This window comes from Schistocerca nitens, chromosome 8, assembly GCF_023898315.1.
Source record: "Schistocerca nitens isolate TAMUIC-IGC-003100 chromosome 8, iqSchNite1.1, whole genome shotgun sequence".
Lineage (NCBI taxonomy): Eukaryota > Metazoa > Arthropoda > Insecta > Orthoptera > Acrididae > Schistocerca > Schistocerca nitens.
The window spans coordinates 541,808,726-541,830,123 of NC_064621.1; the positions used below are offsets into that span (position 1 = coordinate 541,808,726).

At 44.0% G+C, this 21,398-nt stretch overlaps 2 protein-coding genes across 2 annotated transcripts in view; one reads left to right on the forward strand and one right to left on the reverse strand.

The window, feature by feature from the left end:
* Positions 1–2,162: 2,162 nt before the first annotated feature.
* On the reverse strand, positions 2,163–3,527 carry LOC126199274 (succinate dehydrogenase assembly factor 2, mitochondrial-like). Its single transcript, XM_049936083.1, has 3 exons — positions 3,360–3,527; positions 3,133–3,284; positions 2,163–2,944 (listed from the first exon to the last, which is right to left on the reverse strand). Exons 1-3 carry the CDS (start codon positions 3,405–3,407, stop codon positions 2,671–2,673), a joined length of 474 nt encoding a protein of 157 aa, XP_049792040.1. The 5' UTR covers positions 3,408–3,527; the 3' UTR covers positions 2,163–2,670.
* Positions 3,528–3,578: 51 nt separating this feature from the next.
* LOC126199273 (pyruvate dehydrogenase protein X component, mitochondrial-like) overlaps positions 3,579–21,398 on the forward strand; it is a 122,168-nt gene continuing 104,348 nt past the window's right edge. Inside the window, exons 1-2 of the mRNA XM_049936081.1 lie at positions 3,579–3,914; positions 4,079–4,260. Coding sequence (XP_049792038.1) covers positions 3,788–3,914; positions 4,079–4,260 — 309 coding nt within the window. The 5' untranslated portion in view covers positions 3,579–3,787. The remainder of the gene's footprint in view (positions 3,915–4,078; positions 4,261–21,398) is intronic.

The following is a 21,398-nucleotide window of genomic DNA, read 5'->3' on the forward strand; positions in this document are numbered from 1 at the left end:
CCTGAATATCACTCACAAAGGAATCTTGGGGATATGATAAGAATAATTACTGCACACACAGAGGAATTCAAACAATAATTCTTCCAGCACTCTGTATGTGAACAGGAAGAAACCTAATAACTGGTACAATGCGTTGTACCCTCTGCCATGCACCTCATGGTGGTTTGCAGAGTAGATGTAGAACTGCAATTTCATCAAGAAAGTTCTACAGAGTGCTAAAAGCTAGGTAATGTCCTGAAATTATAGCTAGAGTTATTTTAAGTATACAAGACATAGGAAAAGTGGGATTCTTACCTCTCGATAAATAATCCAGTTAAAGGCCTTGGGAACTGCAAAGATGCATATTACGTACAGAATTCCAAGGGAATATTAGTTGGTGCTACATGGCTTATGTGTAGAAGCGCTCTCTTTATCCATTTTTTTCTTTGAAGAAGTACTTCACTAGCAGACTACCAGAAAATTTTTCCAAGAAAGCTATCCACTTCCAGAATTGTGTAATACGAATCAGGCAGTAGCACTCTTAACCATTACATCAAATGGGCAATGCCAGCAAGACTTGTCAAGAAATACCAGGGTGGACAAAAAGTATCTCACTAAGGACAACTGGAAATGGAATACAAAGAATTACCATGTTGTTAGTTTCTGCAGGAGGAGTAAAGCTGCCCCATCCCCCACATTATTCTGAAACCCAAAACAGATCAAAGAAAATTTCCCTAAACAATTAGTGGTCCATAGCCTAGATGACAGAATTATCGATGGACTGGCTGGCTATCTTTTGGAATCACTGACTTGGTAGATTGCTTAGTATGAGAACTATGCTAGTGTTGGATGTCTTTGAAGGTCACTTCACAAATTGAATAAAGAATAAAGTTGCTGCACTGTCGACATAGCTAAACGCTGTACCTATGATTTAAGCCTATATTGAACTTCTGAAGGTGACAGATTAATGTGCTGAAACCAGCAAAGTGAAATTATAATTTTTGTGCAGCCGAAATCTGATTTTTATTATGGTGAAAAGAATATGCTGTGAATAAAATGTATAACAGGATGACATAATAAACAAACTATTTGAAGACCATCTCCAAAAATGTTGCTTTGATTAGCATCTAGAAAGGGATTATGCACTCATCCCATATGGCAAGATTCAAAAGGCATCAGGAATCCTTGTTACTGAATGGATTTGCTCTTCATGTCACACATTACCCGATTCCGCCATAAAAAGGTTCAAAGAATTGTTGTATGTCCAGCACCCTGGATAGTAGTGAGCACAACATACTTAAAGAGGAGAGTGATTAAAATACTGACAGTGATGAAATAAATACTGGTAGTGAAGTACAGTGACACCAGCGAAAACTGTGATTAGAAGACTTATTTATCTACAGTACAACATAAAATATGTGATTAAGAGTCGGTAGATTGTAAACAGTTTTTTGTAAATGAGTAAAATGACAAATTTTTCTCACTGAGCATGTCTTTTTTTTCTCTCCCCTCAACATTAAAAATACAGCTTATATTTGGATGTGGTTTGTATTTAGACCAATACAGTATTATGACAGTGTCTTCACTTTATACATATCAGAATGTAATAAAGACATACACGAACATGCAACAAGAGGAAAGGATAACTTATGCAAGACAGTGTCCACCAGACTAACAATGCCTACCCCACGTAAAAAAGCAATATGTTGTCTAGTAAGCTGGTAATAGGTCGTCTAATAAGCTACCAATACAATTAGCAAAATAAAAAGGAATTAAATCTTTAAAAACTGTTAAATGTATACACAATATGAATGAATATTTATGATGCAATTTAATTTCAGATAATGCAATAACAGAGCATATTTAATATGTATCAATCTTTTATGTGATGCTCTTTTTTGTTGTATATTTATGTAACTAAGCCCTGATATAATGTCAAGTGTTAAATGCAGTCAGAACACAGATGTCAGCTTATAAAATTATCTGGCACACTCAATACTCTCTGCTGGAAACTGACAGCTGAAGTTCACAAGCAAAGAATGAGTAATAAATAATGTGTTTGCTACACAACAAGCAATAAATTTCCTCCTACAGACAAGCACACGTGTAGGATACCAGCAAGAAATGTGGACAACCTGCAATCTTACGACTGTATCTGCTGAAAATTTTGAAAGCAATGAAGACTCAATTTTTTGTGGCTATAATTTATTATCAATTATGGACATTGAATAACAACAAATATACATATTTACACAGTACGTGTGTTTGCAACAGTGAAGCTCTGAGAGTGCAGTGAAAGTTATCTACATTTTATATTATAAACAAACAATATGAAAGCACCAAACATTCACATTACACTTGCCTTGATAAATAAGTTAGTATTTCATAACTGAATACAGTGTTTTGTTCACTAGATTAGTGTGACCTCTCTAATTAAATAATTAACAAGTATTAATCAAAATCATGTAATTTAAATGGCAGTAAAACTATATCTTCCAGAGACAAAAAGTGCTTATCCAGGAGCTGTTGTTAATAAAATGTGTGTGTATGGGAGAGGGAGAGAGAGAGAGAGAGGTATTCCGGCTGCTAGGACTGACAACAGTTGTACATTAAAGCAAACACTGAATACTGAACAGGCCTCACTTATGTGAAGATCGGTAGTTTAAAATAAAAAAAAAAAAAGTGTGTTAATTAGTCAAGGTCAGGCTGGCGAATCCGGAGTTGTCTCTCCTTGTTTTGTACATGCTCTTTCAGCAGCTTCATAGCATCATTTTCGAACTCTGCAGGAGTTGGCTTAACACCAGTAACCCAGTAATATAAGTCCCAGTCATTTGATGGTAAATTGATAAGACGATCGTACTGCTGTAGCAACTCTGGTGTCATTTTTGAGAGATGTTTCGCTGCAAAAGTACTCAGCAGAAGTCCATTCTCCAGCATACCACGCTTCCGTGATTGGTACAGCAGCCTACATACAGAAAAGCATGTTTTAACGTTATAATTGTTACCTGGAATTCGATGTTTTGTTAATATTTACTAATATGCAGTCTGTATTTTAATACATAAATCACTGAAGGAAGTTATCGTCAATCACTAATCACAGGGAGGCAAATAGGGGCTATTTGCAGCGTCTATTTTAAATGACGGTAATATTACCTCGCCCTTTTCAAGTCAGTTGGTTCGTCCACCCTTTCCTTATATGGGGGTATCTGTGGTTCAGTAATATTTCCTGGCGGAAAGAGTTCTTGACTGCTGAACTTGACTGACATAAGAGAGACAGGCCGCGTTACCCAAGGACAGACTGTCGCCTGTAAAAACAAGTATTGTACAATATTCCAGAAAATACCACAGTAATATTACAAGAATTTTCATATAAAACGCACCAGAATACCCCGACACGGTGCAGATCGGCTGAGTAACACTGGAAACATTTTAACACTTCGTTCTCCACAATATTCGCAACACAGTCAATCTGATCTGCGTTTCTCCGTCAGCTGTTTGATGTGTGCTTGTTTTGTTTAGTGCATATTATAACCACAGTGTTCAAACATTTTCGCAGGCTGTGAAAGACAATTGAAACCTAACAGCCAATACCAACACCGGTAGAAAAAAAATCTTACATTTGGCGAGTACCGATCGTATTGTTTTTTATGGCGCTAACAATGTGTTTATTGTTGATAGTTGAATTCCACTTCGCGTGACAGGACGAAAATTGCGTCGGCTGCAAAATCAACAAATGTGCTCTGATTTATTATATCTTGAACACCAGAATTGGAATGAAGGTCGAATTACGGTCGTCAAGAAGTAAATAATGGCTGCAGCTGTGAGGATTCGCGTTGCCCAGTTGGTTCAAAAGCACGCTTTTTCACTATTGACACAACCCAGGTGCTTGGCAGCTACTCAGAAACTATGTTTTCACAATTCTTACTTGCTATGTGGTATGTAAATTAATTCTATTTCTTTTTACCGGTTTAGTGTTTCAAAACCACGTGAATCTGTGTTGCAGTAATTAAATCGGCGTTAACGGGAGATTTTAGTTTATATACAAAATATTTTCACGACGTGACCGCGCAGTTGTAATTCAGGGCTGGTTATGTTTCAGTTGCTGGGCAAGAAATCAAGATGCCTTCACTTTCCCCTACCATGTCAGAAGGGACAATTGTGAAATGGTTGAAGAAGGAAGGAGATGTTGTTCAGCCAGGTGACGTTCTCTGTGACATACAGACTGACAAAGCTGTTGTCTCATTTGAAACTGAAGAAGAGGGCGTCCTTGCAAAAATCCTGGTATGTAAAATATGCAGCTGAATGGTTTCTGCCAGACGTAGTGTAAAGTGAAGGCCAACATTAATTACTACTGTATACATTGGCACATGACAAGTATTATAATTGCAGACAACTCCCATAGGGAACTGTTAAAGCTCGCAAACACATGTGTAAGAGCACTCTTGTACTCTTGTGGAAACAGGACAACTTTGACAGTTATTTAGCTCTTATTAACTGTTAGTTGGCAAAGGCCTCATTTTGAACATCATCTTCGTGTGCTGTACCGTTTTCTAATCTCCACTGACTATATGCTCGAAGCTAAGGAGTTTCATTGCTAATATGTTAATATTTTAATTTATAAAAACTTAATAGATGTAGTGCGTTGTAGGTACCAAAAATAGCCCTCATATATCACAAAGAAAGTGTCAGTGGATCCAGCTTGGTATCAACTTTAAAGCAAATCAGTGCAGTGATCAATTAATGAAGAACCTCAGTTAGAAGTTTCCAGTTATACTGTTCACATCTCAGACATGCTCTTGTGTTGAGTAATATTAACTTTGTAAGAGATTATGACCTGTTTCAGTTGTTTTGGAATTGCCAATTAGGGTTTAGGAAAAATTATCATATGTGCTGCTGTTATTGAGCTACGTAAATAATTCATAATAAATTGAACTTGAGTAAAACTGCAAACAACTGCTAATTGATAATTTATTCGTGATTGGTTTCGATTTGTTAAAGAATCATCATCAGGTGGTTAGCAGTATCACATAGATTGGCACATGGAAATGATCGTAGTCGCAGAACCCAACCTCATGATGAGGGGAAGTAGTCCACTAACGATAACCAGCAGAGCATTGGGTTGAATAGTGCAGGGGATGAGGCACAATAACAAACTATTCAGAACTGAGAATGAACATCAGATAATTGGGGATCACATTTAGAGTCAAGAGGAATATTCGATAAGAGCTAACGGCTTTGGCCAGTGACCTAATGATAATGGCTGCAGGCATGTCACCATCTGCTATGTATACTCACACTTTTGTTGTTAGTTGGTTAAGTGAATGAATGTTAAAGAAAAAAAATCTATTTGTCATGACACTTGGTTAAGTTGGAAGGTGACAGTTTGGTTCCTAGTTGGCGAAGCCAATGAATGTGGTACTAAAAAACCCTGGTTGTGGTGACAGTCTGATCTGTAGCTGAACCCATCTCAAAAAAATGTCAAGAACATTGTTTACAACATTTGTCACATGTTTCCTATGTCAGTTGTCGGAGCAGATGACTTGTATTGAACATTCTGGTACATCACCACATTTGTAATGGCAAACCCTGTAGTTGGTTTTTGTGAGGCTAAAGCATTGGAGGCATTCAAGTATAGGCTATACCAACCCAACACTCATACCCCATTGGTCAGGATGTTTAGTATGTTGTTCATAGCACTCCCACGTACCACTGAACAAAAGTTTGTGACTACATAAATTTTTTCTGCAGTCGACCTTTTTCGATCATTACTAACCAAGCTTTGTAAATGCAAAGTTCTTTTTTTTTTTTTTTTTAATTATCAAAGGCTTTTGACACTGTGTGCCACAATACTCTACTGCTCAAACTAAAAACTGTAGTTTCTATGCCTGCTGTTGAAATTATCAAATCACACTTGTTTAATTGAACTCAAAGCATTTACTGTACTTCAGCAACAAGTATCCTAGTTTCTAATTTGTTAAGTACACTTTTCCTCAGATGTCAATCTTGGTACCACATCTGTTTATATTATGCAGGGTCTTAAATAATATGTGGAAAATATCTGAGGAATGGATAGAGGACGTGTATTTTTTCTTTTCAAATTTCTTCTGATGGCTAAATGAAATGCTGAAAAGGTCCACCATCAGCTCTTAACACAAACTTCTAAATGCTGCATCAGGGGTTATCTACTGGCTCTCATATTCCAGGTGTCTGCTGTATATGCTGAAATCCTTGAACCCACTGGCAAAGAATGTCAGCATTTGTAGTAGGTCTTGAATACACTACACCCTTTAAATGCCCCAAATTAAAAATCCAATGCACTGGGATCAGGAGGACTACAGGACAAGATATTGCTGCTTGATGACCTATCGGTTTTTTTGGGAAACACTTATGTAAAAATTTTCTTGCTTGCCGAGCAAAATGAGGTGGTCCCCCATTGTGCATGAACCACATGTTCTGACATAAGTCTAGTGCAACATCTTCCAGTGAAGCATGTCAGGGTTCCATTAAAAATTCCCCGTATGATACTCCAGATGCTATTCCATGGAAAACAAAAGGTCTAATTAAACTGTCTCCAATTATGCCAGCCAATGTATTACTGCTAAACTCTTCCTGATGTCTTATTTCCAAAACTGCAAAAGATTTGTCACCTGTCCATACATGAGAGTTGTGAAAATGCTGCACTACATCCTTGATAAACTCTGCATCATCAGTGAATAGTGTGGTAGACAGAAAGTGTTGGTCGTGAGCACACACCCCCAATAACCAAGTAGCCTACAAAAAGCTTTTCTGAATAGAAAATCTGTTTTACTAAGATGTGGCACTCTCTGAAGATAGCATGGATGAAGAAGTTGCTCTCTGAACACTTTCCTCATGGTCACGTGAATCACATACTCAATTTTGGATATTTCTGTTGTGCTTCTGCCTTATTGTCCTCAATATGGTGAAGTACTTGATCTTCAAATCAGATGTTCTAACACTGTTTGGTCTTCCACAATGTAATGTCCTTTACTGTAAAGAGCCTTTCTCCACAAGACATACATACATTGTTTGAAAGTTTTTATTGTTTGGTAAATGTCTGTTGTCCGCTGCTCGTGGTCTCGCGGTAGCGTTCTCGCTTCCCAAGCACGGGGTCCCGGGTTTGATTCCCGGCGGGGTCAGGGATTTTCCCTTGAGATGACTGGGTTTTGTTGTGTTGTCTTCTTCATCATTATCATTCATCCCCATTACGGTCGGAGGAAGGCAATGGCAAACCACCTCCACTAGGACCTTGCCTCGTAAGGCGGTGCGGATCTCCCGCATCACTCCCCTACGCTCTGTAAAGAAGCATGGGACTTCATTTCCATTTCAAATGTCTGTTAGGAAATTTTTCAACCTACCAATGTCTGGTCTCAGATGCACTACCAGTCCATATGTCTGGTGCATTGCCAGTCCATACGTCGAGAGCATGTTTACCATGTGTTGATTAGAATACATTTTAGACATAAGTGTATGATAATGCACAAGACCAGTAAGAGTATGACTGAGCAGGCATAATGCGTGTGACTGGAAACCAGGCACAACACATTGCACTCCAGCTGAGGTCACTAAAGCACACTTGTTCGGTCGCACCTCTCTTGAAAATAGCTGATTCACTTCCTCATGGTGGAAAAATGTACATTACTTACTAAGCATTAGCTCAGTAAGTACTGTACAGTAAGCTTTCACTACTGATTGTGTTCTCAATACTAAAAGCATTTATTTATTTACTAGTACCAGCAATTAAGATAACCATTAGAGGACTTTGACTTAACGCTTCCCAAAACAAATAGCATTTGAAAACAAAAAATCTCTGTAGAACCAAGCTGGAAATTTGAAAACAAAAGGCAGAAACAAATCAACATGTAACAACAAAAAAGTGTTTGTAACTACGGAAATAAAAAGAATTGGCCATTTTTTTGCTTCTTTTTAAGTCCTCTAGCAATTACCCAGGGGCATCCTGCGTATTTGTTAACACCTTGTATATGAATTACTTGCTAAGCAAAATGGAAGGATTAGATTGCTACTGACCACATAGAGGAACAGTTGAGTCACAAACAGGCACAGTGAAAAAAAGTCGGGTAAAATTTTTAAGCTTTCAGACTTAATCTTTCTTCCAAAGTAGAAAACATACACACATTTAGACATGCACAACTCGCATGTGCATGGCCACTGTCTGTGGGTGCCGGAGCCTGATTGCAACTATGTCTGGTGTGAGCAGCCTTCTGTTGGGGTGGGTGCTGGGGTAAGGGGGAGGTGTGTGTAGGGAGGGGGAGGTATAGCTGGGTAGGGGTGGAGGGAAGATGCTGTGTTGCCTATGGAAGCATGCAGAGATGTAATGGGGACAAGACAGGGGTGCAGTGTCAGAAGGCTGAGCTAAGGGAAGGGAGGAGTGATGGGGAGGGGGAAAGGAAGAAGGGAGAGGAGAGTAGTAAAGAAAGAGAAAAGACTAGTCAGTGCATTGGTGGAACAGAAGGCCTGTGTAGTGCTGGAGCTGCAGTGGTATAGGTAGGCGGAGGACAGGGACAAGCAAAGGTTGAAGCCAGGGTGGTTACGGGACTGAAGGGTGTGTTGTAGGGAGAGTGTCCACTTGCACAGTTAAGAAGAGCTAGTAGGAAGAATGCAGATGGCATATGCTGTGATGCAGTCATTAAAGTGAAGCACATGATCTTTGCATGGAATGTTCAGCAACTGGGTGATACACCTGTCTCCTGGCCACAGTGTGGCCATGGCCATTCATGTGGGTTGACAGCTTATTATTTGTCGTGTCTGTGTAGAAAGGAGCATGATGGTTGCAACCTAATTTTTACATCGCATGACTGCTTTAAAAGGTGGCTCCGCCTTTAGGGGGACAAGAGTGGAGTAGGTAGTAGTGGAAGTATGTATGGGACAGGTCTTGCATCTACGTGTATTGTAGGAATATAAGCTATGATTCAAGGAGTTGGGAGCAGGGCTGGAGTAGAATAGGGTGAGGATGTTGTGTAGTTTTGGTGGGCAGCAGAATACCACTTTGGAATGGGTGGGAAGGATAATCCTCATTTGAAGGCATGATGAGAGGTAGTTGAAACACTGTCGGAGAATGTAATTGGTTGCTTCAGTCCTGGATAGTAATGGAATCATGAGAGGAGTGTTCCTTTGTAGCCGGAGAGTTGCCAACCAACTCCCACATACCATCTGTCCGGCCATAAAGGAACTTTCCTCGCATGACTCATTACTATTCAGGACTGGAACAACTGAACCACATTCTCCACCAGGATTTTGACTACCTCTTGTCATGTCCTGAAATGAGGAACATCCTCCTCACTATCCACTCCTCCCCTCCCACAGTGGTATTCTGCTGCCCCCAAACCTACCCAGTATACTTGTCCATCCCCATTCTACCCTGCTCCCAACCTTTCGCCTCATGGCTCATGTCCCTGCAATAGACCTAGATGCAAGATCTGTTCCATACTTCCTCCCACTACCACCTATTTCAGTCCAGTCCCAGGCGTCCCCCTACACTATAAGAGGCGGGCCACATGTGAAAGAAGCCATGTAATTTATTAACTATAAATTAAGCTGCAACCACTGTCCCACTTTTTACATGGTCATGAAAACTAACAGGCTGTCTGTCCTCAGAAATGCTTATCTCCAAACTGTGGCCAAGAGAGCTACCTAGTTGCTGAACATGCTCTCCAACATGATGTGCTTCATTTTAATGATTGTTTCGTAGCCTGCACCATCTGTATTCTAGCTATCAACACCCGGGTTTCCGAACTGAGCAGGCGGGAACTCTCTCTACAACACACACTATATTTTATGGACTATAAGATGCAATTTTTTCTTCAAAAAGTTGCCTCCAAAATTCAGCTGCGTCTTATACTCAGAATCAATGTAAAAATGGCCAGTGTTTGATATAAAATTCCCAGTAGTCTTAAAAAGACCATATATTCGATGCCGCGAGAAACCTGCCTTGGTTGTTGGCAACATTGGATTCAACTTGCAGCAGCAGTGCACCCATGTGTTGAACATGAGTTGCGGGATTCACAAGCTTGCTAACACTGTCTCCCTCCTGCCCCGCCATCCAAATCTAGAACACTGTCTAGCCTGTGATGCATCATTGCAGTCCACAGTGCCATTGTATTGAATTGAAAGTGATTTGTGATATTGGTAACAGTATAATATTTTTGTTAGTAGCTAGTTTGATAATGGGTGGAAATACAAGGCATTCATAGGATGCAGGCTATATATCAAAAGTAATAGCATATGCAGAAGAATATGGAAACATAGCAGCTGAGCAACATTTCGGCCGCCCACCAACAGAAAAAGCCGTTTGGGATTGGTCAGCTAGTAAAGAAGAACGGAAAAAAATGAGGAAGACTAAATGTGCAAATAGAGGGCTGAATGCAAAATAGTCAAAACTAGAAGGTGATGTACATATTGAAATGGATCGAAGGACACTGTCAAAATGGCAGTGGAATTAATACAAAAATAATACAAATACATGCTCATAAGCTAGTGGTACAGTGGAACTTAACAGACATTAAGGGGGGAATTGGTTGGCCTATAGGTTTATGAAGCGTCACAGACTTAGCAGGTGAACCAGAACCAAAATACCTTAGAAAATGCCACAAGAGTATGAAGAGAGAATATTATTTTTTCATCATTTTATTATTCAAAACTGAAAGAAAACCACTGTGGAACTCCCCCCTGCGGGTTCGGGGGTTAGAATAGGCCCGCGGTATTCCTGCCTGTCGTAAGAGGCAACTAAAAGGAGTCTCAACTGTTTCGGCCTTATGTGCAGGTCCCCTCTCGGGTTTGACCTCCATCTTTCTAAATTATTCCGAAGAGCGAGCCAATTGGGGAAGGGCGCCTTACATGGTGCACTGTATCCGTCGTGCAATTAGACCTTTAGCCGGCTTTCTCGTCGTTGCAATGGTGTCCCGCTCGTTTTCGATCTCTTGGGCGCTTACCACGCTGCACTCTGCAGTGTTTCTTTTATCTGCGACGACGACCTTGACAGTTTTGCACCTAAGATCCAGCACGGTAGCCAGTCCGTTGTGGTGGGGCCGCCATGTACCCTCTTGGTTGTAGCCCCCTGACAACACAGGGATCGCTCTACTGATGCCTGCGCCGTAACCTCCCCACGTATGCCAAGGAGTAGATGCCCATCTCCCTGGGGCATCGGGACTCCCGGCAATGGCCATCCTGCCAGGTGGCCTTTGCTGTGGCTGGGTGGCGCCCGTGGGGAGGGCCCTTGGTCGGAGTAGGTGGCATCAGGGTGGATGACCCGTAATGAAGCGTGGTACATCATCTCTCGCTGGCGGCCAGCCGTCAGCAGTCTCTAAGCGTTCCAAAGCTCACTTTAAGGCTAATGTGTATGACCCCAAATCATTCCCCTCCCTGGCCACACCATGGGAGGAACGAAAGGCTATGAATGAGAGCAACAGGTATTCGCCCCGGTATCTCGTCTGTACCAGAGCTGACGGGGAATCGTGTGTGTCTGTGAAGCCTCAGTTCTTTGTCGAACATTTAGAGGACAAGTTCGGGGAGGTGGAGGGCTTGTCCAAGATGCGGTCAGGGTCAGTCTTAATAAAAACGGCATCCTCTGCCCAGTCACGAGCCTTGCTCGCTTGTACGAAGTTGGGGGATGTTTCTGTCACTATCACCCCCCATAAAAGCTTAAATATGGTTCAGGGAACTATTTTTCACCGCGATCTCCTTTTACAGTCCGATGACGAGCTGCGCGCCAACTTAGAGCGACGAGGTGTACATTTCATCCGGCGTGTTCATCGGGGTCCGAGGGACAATCAGGTAGCTACCGGTGCCTTCATCTTGGCCTTCGAAGGTGATATCTCACCAGAGAAGGTCAAGGTGATGGTCTACCGGTGTGACGTCAAACCCTATATCCCTCCCCCGATGCGGTGCTTTAAGTGCTGGAAGTTCGGTCACATGTCCTCTCGCTGTACATCTAGCCTCACATGTCGAGATTGTGGACGCCCATCTCATCCCGATACTCCATGTGCTCCGCCTCCCGTCTGTGTCAACTGTGGAGAGCCTCATTCCCCTTGCTCGCCGGACTGTAGTGTCTTACAGAAAGAACGCAAAATCATGGAATATAAGACCCTGGACCGACTGACTTACACTGAGGCTAAGCGGAAATTTGAACGGCTACATCCCGTGCGCATGATGTCATCTTATGCCTCCACTGTCACTCCTGCTCCAGCTCCTTCAGCTGCAAGATATACAGTCAGCTCTCAGAATCAGAGGACCTCACCTGCCCCCTTGACAATGGGGGCCCCTTCTCTTGCTGTTGCTCCCACACCATCTACCTCGGGAGCAGCACCCACTAAACCATCGGGGACACCAGTCCCCCCTTCTCAGCCGGAGAAGCGTAAGTCTTCTTCAGCTTCTCTCGCTCGGAAGGGATCCCTTGGGTCACTCCCTTCCCAGGTTCCTACCAGCGGCACAGCAGACACCAGCCAGTGGCTGAAGCAGCCACAGGTCGCTGGTCGACGGGCTTCACGTTCCACTTTGGTCCCAGAGACTGACTCCAATAAGCCCTCTCACCAACGGCAACCAAAGGAACAGCGAGAGAAAACGACCTTGAAGACCCTGCGGTGGCACCTACTCCACCGCTACATAAAAGCTCTGCATCTGAGGTTGAGGTGGAGATCCTTGCGTCCGCTGAGGACCTCGATCTCGCCGATCCCTCAGACGCAATGGATAGCACTTGCACGGGTGCTCCATCGGATGTGGCAGGTGACCCAGCGGCGTAATCTGCCTTCCCAGTACCGTCACGCCTTTCTCCACAATGGCCAATACCAGCCTCCAGTGGAACTGCAGCGGTTTCTTCCACCATCTAGCTGAGCTCCGCCAACTTATCAGCCTTCACCCTTTCTTCTGCATTGCTCTCCAGGAAACTTGGTTTCCAGCAATGCGAACCCCCGCCCTCCGTGGCTATCGGGGTTATTATAAGAACCGAGCAGCTTATGAAAGGGTGTCTGGTGGCGTCTGCATATATGTCCTTCACACTCTGCACAGCGAGTCTGTCCCTCTCCAGACGCCTTTAGAGGCTGTCGCTGTACGCGTGTGGACGCCACAGGCTGTTACCGTCTGCAGTGTTTACTTTCCACCGGATGGTGATGTCTCGCAGCATGTCCTGGCTGCACTGGTCGCCCAATTGCCGCCACCTTTCTTGCTATTGGGCGACTTCAACGCCCATAACCCTCTGTGGGGTAGGTCAGTGGCAACAGGTCGAGGCGCCATCGTTGAGCGTTTCTTGTCGCAGCTCGATCTCTCGCTGTTAAATGATGGTGCCTTCACACACTTCAGTGTGGCGCATGGCACCTACTCCGCCATTGACCTTTCAATCTGTAGCCCTAGCCTCTTACCGTCTGTCCAATGGAGTGTGCATGACGACCTGTGTGGTAGTGACCACTTTCCGATCTTTTTGTCACTACCACAGCGCCACTCTTCTGGGCGCCCTAGCAGATGGGCTATGAATAAGGCTGACTGGGACTTGTTCTCCTCCACTGCCGCTTTTGAGCCTCTCTCTACTGATGACATTGATGCGGTGGTTCAATCGGTCACCACCGGCATCGTTACTGCCGCCGAATCTGCCATTCCCCGTTCTTCTGGGTCCCCTCGGCGGAAGGCTGTGCCTTGGTGGTCGCCTGAGATCGCTGAAGCGATTAAAGATCGCCGGCGGGCGCTCCAGCGTCACAAGCGACATCCCTCCATAGGCCACCTTATCGCCTTCAAACGGCTGCATGCGCGGGCCCGCCTCCTTATCCGCCAAGGCAAGAAGGAGTGCTGGGAGCGGTATGTGTCCACCATTGGCCTCCATGTCACTCCATCGCAGGTCTGGGCCAAGATTCGACGCGTCTACGGCTATTGGCCACCTGTCAGCGTCCCTGCGCTCTCACTGAATGGAGCAGTTTGTACTGACTCCGACGTCATTGCAAATCGCTTAGCAGAGCACTTTGCTATGAGTTCCGCTTCTGCGAATTACCCCCAGGCCTTCCGCTCCATTAAAGAGTGGATGGAACGTCGGAGCCTTTCGTTTCGCACCAACCACCTAGAATCTTACAATGCTCCACTTAGTGAGTGGGAATTTCGCAGTGCCCTAGCTGCTTGCCCTGATACCGCTCCTGGGCCAGATGGCATCCACTGTCAGATGCTGAAACACCTTTCAGTGGACTGCCAGCGGCGCCTTCTCGATCTTTACAACCGTCTTTGGGTCGAGGGGGAGTTTCCGTCGCAATGGCGGGAAGGCATTGTCATCCCCGTTTTGAAACCTGGAAAGAACCCTCTGGAGGTGGACAGCTACCGTCCCATTAGCCTCACCAACGTTCTTTGCAAGTTGCTTGAACGGATGGTGAGCCGGCGCTTGAATTGGGTACTGGAGTCTCGGGGCCTTCTGGCTCCGTCTCAGGGTGGGTTCCGTAACGGCCGCTCCGCCACAGACAATCTGGTGAGCCTGGAGTCGGCCATCCGTACTGCCTTTGCCCGCCGTCAGCACCTGGTCGCTGTCTTTTTCGACATGCGGAAGGCGTACGATACGACATGGCGTCATCACATCCTTTCTACGCTTCATGGATGGGGTCTTCGTGGTCCTCTGCCGATTTTTATCCGCAATTTTCTGTCGTGTCGTACCTTCCGCGTGCAAGTCGCGGCCTCGTATAGTTCCTCCCACGTCCAGGAGAACGGTGTGCCACAGGGTTCTGCTTTAAGTGTCTGTCTGTTTTTAATAGCCATTAACGGGCTTGCTGCGGCCATGGGAACTTCTGTCTCTGCTTTCCTGTATGCTGACGACTTTTGCCTTCACTACAGCTCTACTGGCATTGCAGCTGTTGAACGTCAGCTACAGGGCGCTATCCGTAAGGCGCAGTCTTGGGCTGTAGCGCATGGGTTTCAGTTTTCGGCAGCCAAGACCCGCGTTATGCATTTCTGCCGGCGCCGAACAGTCCATCCTGAGCCGCGGCTTTATCTTGCCGACGAACTGCTTGCTGTGGTGGAGACCCACAGGTTTTTGGGGGTGGTTTTCGATGCCCGGTTGACTTGGCTGCCTCATATCCGCCAGCTCCAACAGGCGTGTTGGCGGCATCTCAATGCTCTGCGATGTTTGAGCCACACCCGCTGGGGCGCCGACCGCTCTACCCTGTTATGGCTCTACCAGGCGTTAATCCAGTCCCGCCTGGATTATGGGAGCCTGGCTTATGGCTCAGCATCCCCATCTGCGTTACGGGTGCTGGACCCAATTCTCCACAGCGGGATACGCCTTGCCACTGGTGCTTTCCGCACCAGCCCTGTGGACAGCGTACTAGTGGAGGCAGGTGTACCTCCACTGCGGTTCCGACGCCAACGTTTGCTGGCCGCTTATGCTGCCCATGTTCTAAGCTCGCCCGGGCATCCTAACTATCGTCTCCTGTTCCCGCGATCGGTCATCCGTCTGCGAGAACGTCGGCCCCGCTCTGGTTGTACAATAGCGGTCCGCGTCAAAGAGCTTCTCTCTGGGCTTCAGGTTTTCACTGTTCCACCTCCTTTCCGGGCTACTTTGCATACACCCCCATGGTGTGTTCGTCGCCCTTGCCTTCGGCTCGACTTGGCACAGTGCCCGAAGGACTCAGTCCCTCCAGAGGCCTTCCGCCGCCGCTTTTATTCCATCCTGGCCACGTATCAGGGCTCTGGCATTGTTTACACTGACGGTTCGATGGTTGCTGGTCGTGTCGGGTATGCGTTCACTCTAGGGGTCCATTCTGAACAACGTTCCTTGCCGGCTGGCTGCAGCGTTTACACTGCGGAGCTGGTCGCCATCTTTCGAGCCCTAGAGTATATCCGCTCCTGCTCAGGTGAGTCCTTCGTTATCTGTAGCGATTCCCTGAGCAGTTTACGAGCTCTCGACCAGTGTTTTCCTTGTTCCCATCTGGTGATGGCTATCCATGAGTCCCTGCATACTCTTGCGCGTTGCGGCCGCTCTGCGGTCTTCGTGTGGACCCCAGGCCATGTTGGGATCCCCGGCAACGAGAATGTTGACCGGCTGGCGAAAGAAGCGACTAGTGCACCATCTCTGGACGTTGGCCTCCCAGAGAGAGATTTGCGAGCATTCCTACGCTGCAAAATTCTGGACCTTTGGGACACTGATTGGCGCGCCCTGCCTTCACGCAACAAACTTCGGGCCATCAAGGGGCTACCGGTGTGTGGCGCTCCTCCTTGCGGGTCTCTCACAAGGAGTCTGTTGTCCTCTGCCGGCTGCGCATTGGGCACACTCGGCTGACACACGGCCACTTATTGCGCCGTGAGGACCCGCCTCTGTGTCGCTGCGGCTCCGTTTTATCTGTGGTGCACATTTTACTGGAGTGTCTGCTTTTAGCTGTGCTCAGGCAGACGTTCGCACTGCCTGACACGCTCCCTGCCCTTTTACTAGATGACTCTGCCATGGTGGACTTAGTTTTGCATTTTATTCGGGCAGGGGGTTTTTATAGTTTCATCTGAGTGTTTTTTTTTTTTTTAGCTTTGATTCTGGCTTCTAGCCTCTGATTTTAAACTGAGTTTTTAATGTGTTCTTGGTGGTTGCCTTTTCCTCTTTTTTTCTCTATGGTCGGCCAACCACCGTCACACTCTGTGTGTTTTACTTTGTTTTGTCTGATCTCTGTCGGAGTCTTTCTCGTCCTGTGTCGTCTGACGTCTTTCCTGCTGTTCGTTTTTTATTCTCTTTGGGCGGTTTTAATTTTTTGGAAAAAGGGTCCGATGACCATCGCAGTCTGGTCCCTTTAAATCCCACAAACCAACCAACCAACCAACCACTGTGGAACTAAGCCAGATAGCGAATATGGATGAAACTTCTCTGACATTTGACATGCCAAGTAACAGAATTATTGCCATGAAAGGTGTTAAAACTGTAACTATAAAAACAAGCGGACATGAAAAAATGCACAATTTCCTTTCGTGTTGTGCTGATGGTACTAAACTTAATCCAAATGATCATTTTTAAGTGCAAAACAATGCCAGAACCTTCTGAAATAACTCATATACATGACAAGGGTTGGGTGGAAAGGCTGGTATGAAATTATGGATTAACAGTGTGTGGGAAAGAAGGAAAGGTGCTTTATTGAAGGAGAGTTCTCTTCTTGTGCTATATGAGTTTAGCAATGATTTGAAAAACAATGTGAAAGAGAAATTGGTACAGAGAAATACAGAGCTTGCTGTTATTCTGGGAGGACTTACTTTACAGTTGCAACCTCTTGATGTGTTGATAGATAAACCATTTAAAGTGTACGTGAGAGAGGAACGGAACAAGCGGATGATGAATGAAACCCAACATGAATTCTCACCGCAGGGAGCTTGAAAATGACCTACTATCAAACAAGTGTGTCGGATAAAACAGTTGGTCTAGAGTGAGGCAAGACATTGTTGTTAAATCTTTCAAGAAGTGCAGCATAAGTTAGTGGAGACCATTTTATCTATGAAGAGGATGATGGTGACGACAAAGAGGAAGGAGGAGGAGAAGAAATTTTAGATGACAATTTTCAGGGATCTTAAAGGTCAGTTCGGTTTTATGAACTAAGATGTTTTTCAGTCTGGCTTTGCAGTCTAATGATAAAAATAGTAAAAATGCTATTTTTTAAAAAAATTCCTTAAAAGTTTGGATGCATCATATAATGTGTAGTGTCTTATAGTCCATAAAATACGGTACTTCGTGCCTGTAACCCCCATGGCTTCAACTTTCGCTATTCCCCGTCCTCTATGTACTTATCCCTCCCTGTCCTCTGTGTACACTTCCCCTTCCCTGCTTCCACACCAGCACTACACTGGCCTTTATCCCACCAGTGCATCTACTATTCTTTTCCCCTTCTCTACTTTTCTCCTCTCCCTTCACCTCCAAACCCCACACAACAACCCCACACTGCACCTATCAGCCGTATCCTGTCCCCACCATCTCTCTGAATGCTCCTACAGGCAGCACAGCATTTTCCCCCACCACTGCCGTGGTATCCTACTCGCTCCCCACTCCTGCTAGCTCCATACCCCCACCACATACCCCAGCAGATAGCTGCTCATGTCAGGTGCAGTCGGAGTTGGGGCCCCAGAGCCGGAAACTGCTGCCTTTATACTAAAATTGTATACATCTTGACACTCATATCCATTAGATTATTTTATAAATTACCATATTCAGTTAAGAGCTGGAAAAGTTTAAAAAAGTTATAAGTAATTTATTGATTCAAAATTATTTTTGTACCGTGGAAGAATTCTTTGAACATAATTTTTAATTAGCCTGTAGTTTAATTATATATGTACTGTATTTATTATCTACTTTGTATATGTGTTGCTTATGCAAATTTTACACTCTTGTTAATGTTTTGGTTTTGGGCAGCAAAATCAGTCCAATTCAAATCTGAAATATTATTTTAACAGTAAGATATTTATTGTGGAGTAGTGACCATAAGCCTGTTTAGGGAACTAGGGATACTAACTACTGCTTCCATATATATTTATTCCTTAATGAAATTTGTCATTAAAAATATATCACTTTTTCAAACCAACAGCTCAATTCATGGAATCAATACTAGAAGTAAGAATAATCTTCACAAGGATTTAAAGTCACTTAGTCTTGTACAAAAAGGTGTGCATTATTCAGGAACACACATTTTCAATAACTTGCCAGCAGCCATAAAAAGCTTAACAACCAATGAAATTCAGTTTAAGAGAAGCCTAAAGGATTTATTGGTGGCCAACTCCTTCTACTCCAGTGATGAATTTCTTAGTAAAACCAACTGATTTGTATATAAGTACAACATAACTTCTGCACAATTTCAGTGCAGTAATGTGTTCATTGAAAATTTGTGTGTGTGTGTGTGTGTGTGTGCGTGTGTGTAAGTATAATCTAACTTCTGCACCATTTCAGTGCAGTAATGTGTTCATTGTAAATAAGTATTACAGCAGTTGTATTACATGTTTATTACCTTATAAATAAATAAAAACTTTTTTATTTTAAATTCAGTGCATTAGTATTTGTAAAATGACTCTTAGTGTTCATTAAAAAATGACGATCATTCCACTTGGGACCTGTGGAATGGTACATTAGCTTATTTGTTTTAGTTGTAAATATTTGTCATGTATTGTTGTTTTTCTGACATGTTCCACATCCTGGAGGACCTCCTCACTACGGATCAATTGGAATGAAAGTAAATCTAATCTAATAACAGAAAATCTAATTAAAGAGTTTTCTTTGTGCCCTTGTGGTTAACTTCTCCATGAAAACTTGTTATTGTGTAAGCAGTTTGCATCTCATGAAGAAGCCACTAAGCTGAGACAGAGTAGCACTTTCAAATATCTGGTGAAAATGGAGATAAATGATGTCTGTCTTCCTTACTTCCCTTTTTAAACCTTGATTTGACCACCCTCAGTTTTAAGCAGTCATCAATGAGGTACAGAAAGTCCTGGTAGAATATAAACAATTTTGGAGTAAAGGCAACAACTCACAAGGTAGTGGAAACATTGAATCACCGACAGGCACACAGGGAAGACTGAAAACATTGCTAGCTTTTGGATGAATTCTTTGTTGAGCTAGAGGGGATGTGCACGCGTACGCATACACACACATGCGCACGCACGTGTGCTAACACACACACACACACACACACACACACACACACACACACACATACACGTACACTGATGCATTTGGCAAGTACAGTGTGGTGATGTGCAGTCTCGGGAGGAGTGGTTGAGGGGAGGAAAGAGGCAAGGAGCGGCGTGGTATGTTGGGGAAGAGTGGCTGATTGCTCAGAGGGAAGCAGCAGGTGAGCGAGGCAGGAACATGGGAAGGGGGGGCAGTAGAAATGTGGCACACAGGCATTGAAACTGGTGAGTTTGTGGTGCACAGTGACATGGGTTAAGGGATTGGTGCGGGATGGCAGGACAGATGAAAGGGGAGACTGTGGGGAAGAGGATGTGGATGCAGGGGATGTGTGTGTGGGCGTATGCGCACGGGCGCCTGCCTGTGCCTGTGCCTGTGTGTGTGTGTGTGTGTGTGTGTGTGTGTGTGTGTCATTGCATTACCGTCATGTCTAATACTTAATGGTTCTGTGTTTTACATTGTTTGTTAGTTAGTTCCCAAGATGCTTTATGTTTGTAGAGTACTTTATTACTTTGATTCTCAGCTGTTCATAGTAGTTGTGGTGGTTGTTTTTGTTATTATCGTCCAAAGACAGATTTTATGCAGTTGTCCATGCTAGAATGTGTTGTGCAAGGCTTTTCACCCCTGCATGCTTACTGCAATCCTACTTTAACTTCCTTATTGTGTTCAAGCTTTGGTCTCCCTCTACAATGTTTACCCCCACACTTTCCTCCATTACCAAATTAACTGTTCCCTGCTATCTCTGGATGTATCTTATCAATGTATCCCTTCTTCTAGTCTTACAGTAGGTATGACCTGTGAGATATTGTTTTGTGTATGACACAGCAAATGTTAAATTGTGCAACAAATTGTAGTATTCTATTTGTGTATGTTTTGTATTTATAAAAACCATGAACCATGGGCCTTGCCATTGGTGGGGAGGCTTGCATGCCTCAGCGACACATATAGCTGTACCATAGGTGCAACCACAACGGAGGGGTATCTGTTGAGAGGCCAGACAAACATGTGGTTCTTGAAGAGGGGCAGCAGCCTTTTCAGTAGTTGCAGGTGCCCTGAATGATTGATTGAACTGGCCTTGTAACATGAACCAAAACAGCATTGCTGTGCTGGTACTGTGAACGGCTGAAAGCAGAGGAATCTACAGTTGTAATTTTTCCCGAGGGCATGCAGCTTTACTGTACGGTTAAATGATGGTGGCATCCTTGTGGGTAAAAAATTCTGGAGGTAAAATAATCCCCCATTTGGATCTCGGGGTGGGGACTACTCAGGACGCCATTATCATGAGAAACAAAACTGTCCTTATACGGATTGGTGGATGGAATGTTAGATCCCGTTATCGGGCAGGAAGATTAGAAAATTTATGAAGGGAAATGGATAGGTGAAAGTTATAGTGGGAATTAGTGATGTTCGGTAGCAAGAGGAATAAGACTTCTGGTCAAGTAAATACAGGATTATAAATAAAAAATCCTCCCCCTTGAGTGTAAATTCAGTTTTTTAACTGTCTTCTTAATTTAATTTAGTGTTTAATATTTTCGAAAGTCTATTATTTATATTATAAAACTGTAGCTCAGTCACATTTTACCTAAAAATTTACATAGTAGTTACTTTATAAAAGAGATCTTGGTCACATTATTCTACCTAACCCTAACCAGACTGTGTAGAGGTTTGCCTAGCAGTATTTATGTAATCTCCACTGGGTTGAATATGATTGTTTCTGAGCTTATTTTTGTTACACTTTTCAACCTCCAGTCATGCAGTTGGTATAATAACTGGTTTTTACTTC